This window comes from Alligator sinensis, unplaced genomic scaffold, assembly GCF_000455745.1.
Source record: "Alligator sinensis unplaced genomic scaffold, ASM45574v1 scaffold77_2, whole genome shotgun sequence".
NCBI classification, from domain to species: Eukaryota; Metazoa; Chordata; order Crocodylia; family Alligatoridae; genus Alligator; species Alligator sinensis.
In genome coordinates this window covers 55,140-67,854 of record NW_005842016.1, presented here as the reverse complement: position 1 = coordinate 67,854, position 12,715 = coordinate 55,140, and the positions used below count along the sequence as shown (strand labels likewise).

Below are 12,715 nucleotides of genomic sequence, written 5' to 3'. Positions count from 1 at the left end.
CTGCCCTATCTGTCACTGTGCTGCCTTCCCCTCCTCAGTCTGCCACATACCACATACATACTATGCCACTTGTGACACTTGAGCCTCCAGTTTGCCACCCCTGGGCCAGAGCACCCTCTAGCTTGCCTCTTGAAGCTTGGTGGCCAGGAGGGGGAGATACGTGGGACCAGGAAGTGAACAAGTCAGAGAGAGTGCAACAGTGGGCATGACTACACGTTCGTTAATGCACCATAGTTAGGGTTCAAATTACACTGACTTTTGCAGGGGGTCTACAAAAAAAATTGTGCTGCCCATCACAATGCCCTAATAAAATTGGAGACCCCCCAAGTTATGATTTTCAAATCTTATAGGGGGGCTCTCTTCTCTTATGTGGAGGCTCAACCCCCTCCAAGCTCCCTCATAATTTGAACCCTGATCATAGTTACTGCACATTCAGTTTAGTAGTTGGTAATCAATGCGCAGTAACTTGTGCTACTGCACAGTAGTGCCAGTGCATGGTTTTTAGTGACACTTACTGTGCAGTAGCCTAATACTACTGCATGGTAATGTATTAGCACAGTTTTTGCCTGACACGCTACTGCACAGTGTTATTAGACTGCTGTGCAGTCAATGTTTCATGTAGAAGCACCCAGTGAGAAAGATAATTGGCCTAGAAAGGAGAGGACCTTAGGTTCTGGCAGATAGTCCTAATGACTTTTATGTATCTGGCATTTAATATTCATTGAGTAAGACTGACAAACTGTAGAGGGAGAGATTCTACCTTGAAAGGGCAGGGGCCAGATCTTAGGCAGTGACAGTATTCTCTTGCTGAGCCAAGACAGCTGTGGTGAAGGAGAAGCAAGTTATCACTGGGAGCTCTGCATCTAGAGGTTATACTTGTCGGCTCTGCAAACTGATGCTTTCAATTTTGGCCCTTTAGACTCAGCTGCGGAGGGGTCCATTCAATCTACCCAGATGAAGCTGAAAAGAGCCCGACTTGCAGATGACTTGAATGAAAAAATTGCTCTCAGGCCAGGTCCCTTGGAGCTGGTGGAAAAGAATATTATTCCTGTTGACTCTGCTGTGAAAGAGGCCATAAAAGGTACTCTGAGTGAAAAACTGTATTTTGTATCATGAGTATGCATGCTGCACAAGTACGCAGATTGATGAAGCTATTTATATATTATGTATAATACTAAAATATATAGCCTTAAAGGTATTAAGAAATCAATACAAAGCTAAGAGCTTAAGAGTACACTACTCAGCCCATAACATTTTCATTGCAAGCAGCCCCAACCAGAACATCATGTGTTATCCTGACCCAGGTCTAAGAGGAGAAAACAAGCTCTAATCTCAGAGCAATGATTTGCATCCAAATGCCTTGGTAACAGTCACCTCTAACTAGATTTAGTATCCCTTCCCCATGTATTAGGTGTGGAAGCATTACTGCCTATCCTATGCCCAAGGACTGAGAGAACCAATTTCTGCCTGCCTTGGGTTGGCAGGCTTCAGCATACCTAGTAGTTCTCCCTGCCATTGCCTGGGAGATTCTCTACACTGAGCAGTTATTTAGGCCATTAGACACACAAGGCAGAAAGTCCAGCCATTAACATGAAAGGCAATCCCCAGGGGTAACCGGGCAGTTACTTAGATGCATGATTTTATATTTGCTTAGTTGGTTGTTTTTGTGCCTCTGTCCAGAAAATCAAATATAAATCAATATGAACAGGAGAATTAATGTTACTTTAATCTATTACACAAATGGGGTCTGGTGAGCAGAAACCATATGTTTGCTGAGAGTGGTGATATATCTATTTGGTGTGGTGTCTGTGCACGCATTATGGATAGGGCTGAGTTCTGTCTGTACCTTGTCTGTAACTTATTTGGGCAAAATGATTGTTTCATGGTCCCAAATTAGAAAGGCAATGGTTTACCTTTTTCTTTGCATTGATTTGAATGGCCACACTGATTCATGAGCAAAAGAAAATCAATTAATAGGCATCTTTCATAGTAGCCAGTGTCACTCACCTGTGCTGAGTTCTCTCCTGTCCGAGCATTATCACTGTAGTAGACAGCTTCCTCATTGTCACTAAAGCCCAAGTCCAACTCTAGCCTTTAGGCTTATAAAGGCACATGTGTAAATGGAACTATTAATGGCACCTACATGGATTTTAGTTCTTATTCACATTTATGTAAATAGACTTGAACCTCTGAGCATATTCAGAGGGATCTACTACAGTTACTTAGACTCTTCTATAAATGTATTCCATCTACAAAAGCTAGTAAGTTGGTATAAATCTCTGGAAGCTTATTCACAGAATAATCACAACTAATGACCGTTTGACCCCAGAGGATGAGGGGCCCTTTACTAGTAACCTAGTGGTTAAAAGGATTGCCAGGAAGCATGAAATCCACAGTCTAGGCCTCCCCTCAGTGAAATGAGGCTGAAATCCACATTTCCTGTTTCCCATTACAGTGTCCTAACTGCCAGGCCAAGAGGGCCACCCACCATTTATTTTGAAGGAGGTCAGCTGGGAAGCAAAAAGGAAAAATATGTAGGGCCAGAAAGAGACTACATCAGGCAGAGCCTTGCTTTGCAATTTACTGGGCACATCTACACATGCATTTGATGCCGGAGCAGTTTAGTTGCAAGTAAATTACTCGCAGACACCAGGCAGGTGTCTACACATGCAGGGACGTGGCAGCAGATTTGCTGCTCTTAGCACCAAACTGCTGCCACATCCTGTGGGCCTGCAACAGGCCCTGCCGCCACCAGGAGGAGGCCACCTGGCCAGGAGCAGCATGTGCAGCACAGGGGCAGCACACAGCAGTGCTCTCCTCCCTGCCTGTGCCTCCCTACACCATGGCTACTCCAGACCTTTCACCTGACGATCAGCTCCGCTGGCTGGCCCACAGCTGTCTGGGCTGTCCCAGCTCCCCCATGAACAGCAACCATCTGGTCAGCCACCACATGCCATCCCAGGGCTGCCACCACTGCTCAGCTGCTGCCTTGATGCCATCTAGCTGGCTGGACCTCAACATGGACACTGATGACATGCTGCTAGACACCACTGCCAGGGCTACCCTCACCCTCCTGGGCCTCCAGTCCCACTACCTCTCAGGCCTGCCAGGACTGGTGGCTGCACATCATCCAGCATACCTGGGATGACAAGCAGTGGCTGGAGGCATTCCACATGACCCAGGCCACTTTCTGGGATCTCCTGGAACCACTCCAGCCACACCTGGAGTATCAGGACATATGCAGCCACTCCTCCCTGCAGACACCTGGCTGCCCTCACCCTGCTAAAGCTGACCACACTCACCATCTTGCGGTACATCAGGTCTGCTGCCTCCTGGGGGCTTGTGTCTGGGATGTAACTGAGAGGATCCCCAAACTCATCTGGCCCACAGACCACCTCGCCATGCTACTCATCCATGTGGGCACAAATGACACAGCTCAGAACAGTCCTGCTGGGTGATGAGTGACTACAGGGCTCTGGGGGCTGGGCTCAAGAGTCTGGGGGTGCAGGTAGTTTTTTCCTCCATCCTACCAGTCATGGGTTGTGGACCTCAAAGGGAGAGATGTATCAGAGAGGTTAACAGAAGACTCCACTGATGGTGCCATCAGGAGGGCTTTGGCTTCTTTGACTATGGGTCCACACTTCAGGGAGAGAGGCAGCAGCTTGTTGTGGAGTGATGGCCTCCACTTCAACCTAACAGGGAAGAAGCTCTTCTCAGCCAGGGTGGCTGACCTACTTGACAGGGCTTTAAACTAGGATCACTGAGGGATAGGCAGTCAATAAACAGTTCTAGCCCAGGTCACAACAACCACAGTACTAACAGGCTAGGTAGCCCAAGAGAACCTACTCCAAAAACAGCCCAAGGAAAGGTCATGTCCCAGTGCACAGGGAAGCCCAGGGTTTCCCATGGCGAGCTCAGCTGCCTGTAAACAAACACCAGGAGTTTGGGAAACAAGCAAGAGGAACTGGACCTCCCCCTGAGTGACAATGATTATGATCTTGTAGGGATAACGGAGACCTGGTGGGACTCCACCTACGACTGGCCCATAGGTATAGAAGGCTATACCTTGTACAGGAGAGAATGTGTTAGGAAGAGGGGTGGGGGTGTAGTTCTCTACATGAAAGAGCAGTACACTTCCCTTCAAACTGAGTAACAACCCAGGAAGGTGTCTTGAGACCCTCTGAGTTAAAACATAGGGGGAGCATGGGGAAGGGGATATAACTGTAGGGGTCTATTACAGACCTCCCAACCAAGATGAAGAGCTGGACTGAGAATTCAATAGGGAACTGGCTGAGGCTGCACGCTCCTGATGCTTCATCATCATGGGGGACTTCAATCTCCCCGACATCTCGTGGGAGGAGCACATGGCCAAATCTGACTGGTCACATAGCTTCCTCGCTTGCACTAATGTCCTCTACCTAACACGAGAGTTCTATGGGCCGACTAGAGGAGAAGCACTGCTGGATTTGGTTCTGGCGAAAGGGGATGAAATCGTGAGCAACCTGAGGATCAAGGGGAAGCTCAGTGACAATGACCATGAATAGATCACTTTCTCTGTCCAACTCAGGGTGGACAAATGTCTCAGAAAAACAGAAATTCTCAACTTTGGGAAGGCTGACTTTAAGGAACTCAAGAGACTGGTCAGCCAGGCACTTAGAGACCATGGCCCCTTAGAAAGTGGGGGTCTGTGAGGAATTGTTCCTTAAGAGCGCAATCCTCTAAGTGAAAGAAAAGTCCATTCTGTCTTGCAGGATATGCAGTCAGTGGGCTGGGAAACCCTCTTTGCTAAATAGAGAAATTTTGGACCTCCTGAAACTAAAAAAAGAAGCCTATACCAGATGGAAAACGGGAGTCATTACCAAGGAGGACTATACAGCACTAGCTTGCACCTATAGAGAGCAGACCTGAAAAGCCAAGGCAGAAACCGAACTCAGGATAGCCACAGGAATCAAGGACAACAAAAAGTCCTTATTCAGATATGTGGAAAGTCAGAAGAAAAACAAAACATTGGACCCCTCCAAAATCAAATGGGACAGCTGATGTCTGACACTCAGGAAAAGACCAATCTCCTAAATGACTACTTTGCGTTGGACTTCCACCCATCCTAACGGGTCACCCTGTCAGATAGGATGCAAAACATCCAGGGGGTGGGAGATGAACCAACAATTGATGTAGATCAAGTAAGGGAACACCTTGAGAGGCTCGACATCCACAAGTCTGCGGGCCCAAACAGAATGCACCCAAGAGTCTTGAAGGAGCTGACGGACATCATAGTGCCCCCTATGGAGAAGATATTTGAAAACTCGTGGCACTCAGGAGAGGTACCAGAGGACTGGAAAAGAGCCAATGTGGTCCCAATCTTCAAAAAAGGAAGGAGAGAAGACCTGGGGAAGTACAGACAAATCAGTCTGACATCCATCCCTGGAAAGATCCTGGAGAAAATTATCCAGGGTTCAGTTAGCAGCAGGATAACAGAAGGCAATTTTCTGAGTGCTAGCCAACATGGCTTTGTTGGTGGAAAGTCCTGCCTGACCAACCTCATCTCCTTCTATGACCAGGTGACACACTGCCTGGACAAGGGAGACGAGGTTGATGTCATATATCTGGATTTCAAGAAGGCCTATGACTTGGTCTTCCATGATGTTCTCATGGCTAAGCTGGAGAACTGTGGCCTTGACCACCTCATGGTCTGATGGCTGGAGAACTGGCTCCAGGGTCGACCAAAAGAATATTAGTAGATGGAAGCAGATCAAGTTGGTGCAAGGTGACAAGTGCTATCCCTCAGGGCTCGGGCTAATACTCTTCAACATCTTCATAAATGATCTGGATTCGGGCATCACATGTGGACTGGCAAAGTTTGTGAATGACACTAAACTATGGGGGAAGGCGGTCACACTGGAGGATAAGGTGGGGATACAGGCTGACCTGGACAGGCTCACAAGGTGGGCGGACCCAAACCTGATGGCATTTAATGCAGAGAAGTGCAGGGTGCCCCACCTTGGGAGGAAGAACCAGCATCATACTTATAGGCTCAGCAGTGCTACACTTGTTAGCACCATGACCAAAAGAGACTTGGGGGTCTTGATTGACCACAAGATGCATGAGTCACCAATGCGATGCTGTAGCCAGCAAAGCAAACCTAACTCTGGCATGCATCCACCAATGCATCTCAAGCAAAACCAGGGACATCATCCTCCCACTTTACTTGACATTAGTGAGGCCACAGCTGGAGTACTGCCTTCAGTTTTGGGCCCTCCACTTCAGGAGGGAGGTGGATAAGCTTGAGAGAATTCAAAGGAGAGCCACCCACATCATCAAAGGCCAAGAAATCAAGCCTTATGAAGAGAGGCTGAGGGACATGGGGCTCTTCAGTCTGGAGAGAAGGTGGCTCAGGGGGGACTTAGTGCCAGTCTATTAGTATATAAGGGAGGTGCACCAAGATCTGGGAGAACAGTTGTCCACCAGGGCTCCCCAAGGCATAACAAGGTCTAATGGCCACAAACTTCTGGAAGGCCAATTTAGACTGGACAAGGAAAAACTCCTTTACAGTCCAAGTGTCTAGGGTCTGAAACAGACTCCCCCCAGAGGTGGTACAAGCACCTACTCTGGCCTCATTTAAAAGATGTTTGGATGTTTATCTTGCTGGGATCATTTGACCCCAGCAGACTTCCTGCCTATGGCAGGGGAGCTGGACTCCATGATCTTGTAAGGTCCCTTCCAGCCCCTAATGTCTATTAAATCTATCTCTTTGCCGTGGGCAAGGCCACCACCAGGGAGGCCATCCTGGAGGCGTGTGGCTGGGCCCACACCATGGTGGAGTGCACCTTCAACCACCTCAAGGGCCACTGGCACACCCTCACTGCCCACCTCGATTTCAGTGAGGACAGCCCCCAGGTCATCATTGCAGCCTGCATGCTGCGTAACTACTGCAAGGCCCAGAGGGAGCTTTTCCTTGAGGCCTGGGCAGAGGAGGCACAGTGGGCAGAAGGCGCCTGGCAGAGTAACACCACCTGCAGTGGCAGTGACAACAGTGGCCACCCCCTACTAAGGCCCCAAGAGAGCTGCACACCCATCAGCAGGGTCCAGGGCACCGGATGCAGGGGGCACTGGTCGACCACCTCCTGCACTCACCGCTCTAGCCTACCTGGACCACCAACCATGGACCCCCCTGACTCCCCCACTCACCAGTACATGCTCACTGCAGACACATCTCAGAAGAACAAGTTTTTAATCCCTCTCACATCAAACAGACCTCCCTCCCCTCTCCCTCCCTAGCATAGTCCCCCTGCCTCCACCAAACAGAGCCCCTCCACCACCCCACCCACCAACAATAAAACACCTTCTTCCCTGTGCAAACTACCTACACTGTGCTTTGTGCACCATCCCAGCGTGGGGTACCATGATGTGGGGGCACCTAGAAGGCAGAGCCCAGGGACAGGTGGCCAGCACCCTGGCCTCTGTCTGTTCTCCAATGGGTGCATACACTATGGTGAGTCCAGCAGGTGGGGGGGGTCACGAAGGGGCAACAGCAGCTGGTGGTCCCCTAGCATGTGTGGCTCCTCCTCCAGCAGCTGGTGTTCAGGGCCAGCACTGTGGTCCTTGCCATGCTGCAGGCAGCTCTGTCTCCGCACCCGCATGGAGCCAGGGTGAGCAGCAGGCCCAGGCCCAGGCACGGGGCTGGGTGGCACGGGCTGGGCCAGGAGTTCCTAGTTGCTGGAGGCAGCACAGAACCTTTTCCCAGGTCCATAGCGGGGCCTGCTGCTGGCTGGTAGGCAGCTGCCAGGGGGCAGGTGAGGCTAGGGTCAGGGGCTGGGCAGCAGGCAGCACAAAGGTGACCACCAGAGCCAGGACAGTGTCCAGAACCCAGAAGTCATCATCCATGTCCTGCACTGCCCTGGCCAGGATTGTGGTCTGCTCCTGAAGCACCTCCACCCACTCTTACTCCAGGTCCAGGAGCTGTGCCTGCAACTCCTGGTCCACCCAGTCCCGTGCATCCTCACGGGCCATGGCCTCCACCTGCCAGGCCTGTGCATCTACCAGCTGGTCCTCCAATGCCATCACCAGCTGGTCAAGGAGGAGGTTCCTATCCTGTCTTGTCCTGTCCTCTGGAGAGCCAGTGCGTCTGCAGGGCCCCTGCTGTGGGCGATAGCGACCGTGAGGCCAAATGCAGCCTCTCCCCGCCATGTAGCTGTAGGTCCTGTAGAGCCATGAGAAAAAAGCTCTTTGTGTGAGTTTCCAACATTTATGAGATAAGATGCTCTGTACCAGGGGCCATGCAGTGCCTGGGCTTAGATCAGGGGTCAGGCATTATTTTTTTTTTTAAATAAAATATATCTATATATTTTTTGGTATATATATATATATATATATATACACACACACACACACACACATCCTCTCTCATAGACTTCCATTGCACCGTTCCTTTTCCAAAGCGCACCTTAATAAACCCACGTACCCATTACAGTAAATGCACCCACTCCCCTGAGCCCCCATCCTCTGCCCTTTCCTAACCCAAAACACAGTCTCTTAGACCCAGCCCCAATTTGGGGTTTCCCTTCTCAGTCCTTGTCGCTGCTGATGTCACTGTCGCTTCCACTGCCTATTGTTGTCCTCCCTGCTGTCTCCAGGTCCAGTTGTGTCATTGTCCCCTTCATTCTCCCTGTCCACTTCCTTTCCCAGGGGTGCTTTTAACAGCCTGTGCCACGTGTCCTTTTTCCAAGTGGAGTTGGCTTCATCCTCTCCATCTTCTCCCACTGTTTTCTGGTAGTAGGACTTCCAGAGTTCACTCAGAACATTTTAACACCATCCATTTGCTCAAGCTTAATGTGGCCATACATCAGGAGATTCCTGCATTGCCACAGGGCACTCCTGATGCAGGACACAAACAGGTCAAAGCAGGTTGTCTGGGGCCCCTGATGTTTCATCAGGTGTCCATACAGCGCCACCTCCCTTGTCATAAGCCTTACTCCTGTCACTTCCTCCAGGAGCCAGCTTACCTTTTTCCACACTCCCTTGGCATAGGGGCAGAGGCAAAAGAGGTAGTTGATGGTCTTGATCACACCTTGGCAACTTTCCCTGGGACAGCTGGGTCTAGACTATCATCTCACTCTGTGCCTCCACACCTTCACTGGGAATATGCCATGAGCTATGAGCCAGTTCAAGTCTCTCTGGTCTTTTCTTAGGTCTTTGCGTAAGATCCAGTCCCGGACAGCCTGGCAGTCATTGTCAGGGAGCAGGTCCATGGTCGATAGCCCATCTCTGTTTCTGACTGCCTTCTGTATCTTCCTGTGATTGGACATGGTCTCTGGGCTTTCCTTCTGTAGCTGGTACTCACTGCAAAAATCCTTCAGCCTCTTTAGAACCAAGGGTATTCCATGGTGCATGGTCTCCCTCTGGCTGGAGTGTATACCCCACATGGTCTCAGGAGGTGACCTATAAAATACTTGACAAGACAGGCTGTTTTGACTCTGGCCCCATTGCCAGCTTGCAGATCTGGCTTGTGTACTATGCCCACAGGAACAGGTGGATGTCTGGCATTCCCCTGCCCCTGGCCTGTTTCTCTTTGTACAGGGTCTTCCTTGCCACCTTCTCCATTCTGGATCCCCAGAAGAAGACGCACATGGCTCTCTGGATCCTGCAGGTGACACAGTTAGGTGGAGGTGAAGACCAGTGTGGTGTACAGAAGCACTGGTAGCAACACCACCTTCATGAGTGCCACACGCTCCCCCATAGAGAGACAGTGTGCATGCCACAGGCCCAATCTCTGCTTCACTTTGTCCTCCTTCTTCTCCCAGGCCATCCTTCTGCTCAGCTCAGGGTCAAACCCGTCAAGATCCTCAGGGTGGGATCAGGGGTCAAGCATGCACAGGTGCCCAGGGACCATGATAAGCACAGCTCCTGGCCCTGGGCCCAGGCAGCCACCAGCCAAGCCACCAGTCTCTGTTTGCTCCCTTAGGGCAAGCTGACTGCTGGGTGTTGGCCACAGCCAGTCTGCCTTCCCCACGCTGTTCCCGGGACCAGATAGGCAAGGAACTTTTGTGGCTCCAGACCCCATTGCACCTTGCAGGCCAACCATCCTGCTGTGCTGCCACCCAGCCCGGCACCCAGGCTCAGGGGGCATGGGGCTCCTGGACAATTGGGACAAGGAGCTGCCCACACCCCTGCCCTCCCTGAAGGGTCTTCTCTGGGGAGGTGCCCCAGGGCCAGCCCTCCCCACCCCACACCCCCGCACTGCCGCTGTGCCCTGAGCCTGCCCCTGCTGCTTGTGTCCCAGGGGCTGCACAAGGAGCTGTTTGCGTGGACCAAGGGGTGCCTGACCCACTATGCCCTGTTGTTGCTAATGGCCATGGTGCCCTGGGCAAACCTGAGGCCTGACACAGGACCCTGAGCTTCAATGACACAGGGGGCAAGACTGGGCTGCCCCACAACCTCCACCACTGCCTGGAGGGCTACCTGTGGCTTCGCTACACATCCCTGCCCCCTGCAGCCAAGAAAGACATCGCCACCAGCATTGATGCATTTCTCGGCATGTAAGAGGCCTGTGCCCACCTAGCTGTGGGGCATGGGCTGCTCAATAAAGTTTTACATTGTCTCCTGCCTGGTCAGGCTGGGCTGGCCAAGGATAGGGGGTAGGTGCTGGGGTAGGGAAGGTCCCCCCTCAGTGTGGGGCTTACCACAGGGCTGGCTTGGCTGGCGGCTCGGGTCAGACCCAGCTAGCAATGATGGCATGCAGCTCCAAGTGGTGTCCTTGGACAGTGGGGCATGGCATGCAGGCACCTGGGCAAGGCCCCCTGGGGAGGAGGTGGTGCTGGTGGTGGCCAGTGGTAACATGGCCAGCTGTGCCTCATGGCTGGAACTGAGGCTGCAGAGCTGTTGGGGCAGGTACTGGCCCAGGCTCCTGCGCGGCTGGTGGAGGCTGCAGCTGGGAAGCTCGGCAAGATGGGCTGCTGCAGGCCTGAGGAGTCCTCCCCCAGTGACATGTCACTGTGGGTGCCAGGCCAGGTGGGGACTCAGGCAGGCCACCCGTGCTGCTCTATACAGCATGTCTGTAGCCTGGGTCCTGGGCATGAGGATGTCTATCAGATGCCGCATAGCATAAAGGTCATGGACTTGTTGGGTGCTCTCCGACCAACGATTATGGTTGGTGATTGTAACCCACTGTGCCTGCAAAGGCTTGACCTTGATGCGACACTCCCATACCGACCGGTCATGTCGACGCTCCCACATCCAGCCTGACAGTCCCTCATAGATATAGGCATTGGAGCACCTACCCTGAGCAAACTGGCACTGCACCTCCACCTTGCCCCACAGTGCCACAAAGTTGCCAGTCTCTTCCATGGACCAGTTGGGGCCCTGGATGGTGGGAATGGGTATGGGCATGGGCGAGGATGACATCACTGGGGCCCTGCACCAGCTCTCTGGGCTTCTGCACAGCTGTCCCTGTGCTGCTGGGCCTGGGAAGCTGCCTGCAGCACTCAGTGCAGGGGTGCAGCATGGGACTGACAGCTGGCCCCAGCAGACAGAACCTGCCTACAGCTAGGCCTGGGTTCTGGCAGGCCTGGCAGAAGCCTGCAGCACCCTGCAGCACTGGGTGCTGGCAGGCCTAGATGGCACAGGCCTGGCAGGTGTGCAGCACTGCAGCACCAGGCAGTGGTCCCATAGAGGCAGCCCAACTCTGGGGCAGGAGAGGCTCCCAGCCCAGAGCCCTGGGGCTATCCTGAAGTCAGCCCCCTAGTGGCAGGACTGACCAGGAGCAAATTTGCATCTACACATACGTTATTGCATAGTAACTAATTACGTACGGGTTGGCGTCTGCACATATGTTATTGCATAGTAACTAATTACAAGTAAATTTGCTACCTGCATTTGCAGATAGCAAATTTACTCATGATTAACAGTTTTTACTACAAAGTAAGCATGCGCACATGTAGACTCACACAGTTACTGCACAGTAAAGTATGCTACTACGCAGTTAAGCATCTCCTACAGACATGCCTGCTGAGTAGGGCACTGCACTGGAAGGAAAGATACCTTGGGTTCCAAACTCAGAAGAACTGTGCTGTTATGATTCATCTATATGAGATGTGCCCATTACTTGAAAGTGTGATCCAGCTCTGCTAGTCAGTTGAAATCTTTTCATCAATTCAAATGAATTGTCTTAAGTGGTGGCCCTCTGGGGCCTAAACTCCCTGCCCAGTGGCACTCAGTCCTTAACTGTCAAGGGAATCTTTTACTGGTAGAGCACTTATATATGCTTCCCAACAACCTTTGCAAGCCTGGGTTAGAACCCATGGCAGACAGTAGCCAGTGCAAAGACTCTGCACCCCCAGGTCTTTGAAATACTGTCTTCAGACCTACACAGGAAATGGTGAGGCAGGAAAGCCTTTGGCTTCCATTTCACATTTGAACCCAATGTGTATAACGCAAGGTATGCCACACCCATGAAGAGCCAGCTAGAAAAGTCTCTGCTATCAAAACAAAGGTGGCAGATTTCCCTTGCTTTCATGCATAAGGCTTCCTTTCTTGTCTCCCCATTGCTTGTTTCATCTCTTTGTTTGGCACACAATACAATAGAAAGTACACAGAGTGTTCACTGAAGGTTCAGTTTCCCAGAAGTTACTATAGGGCAGGTTCCAATGTCATTCCTGTACTTCACAAGCCTGTAACTTTACAGAGTATTCACCTTTGAAGCTGAAATGTTCCAGGCTTGGCC

At 51.5% G+C, this 12,715-nt stretch overlaps 1 protein-coding gene across 24 annotated transcripts in view; it reads left to right on the top strand.

Annotated features, from left to right (window-relative positions):
- Positions 1-12,715, top strand: part of MYOCD (myocardin) — a 94,176-nt gene that overhangs the window by 43,734 nt on the left and 37,727 nt on the right. For all 24 annotated transcript variants that reach the window (XM_025202154.1, XM_025202158.1, XM_025202152.1 and 21 more), the window contains one exon: positions 920-1,081. In XM_025202154.1, coding sequence (XP_025057939.1) covers positions 920-1,081 — 162 coding nt within the window. The remainder of the gene's footprint in view (positions 1-919; positions 1,082-12,715) is intronic.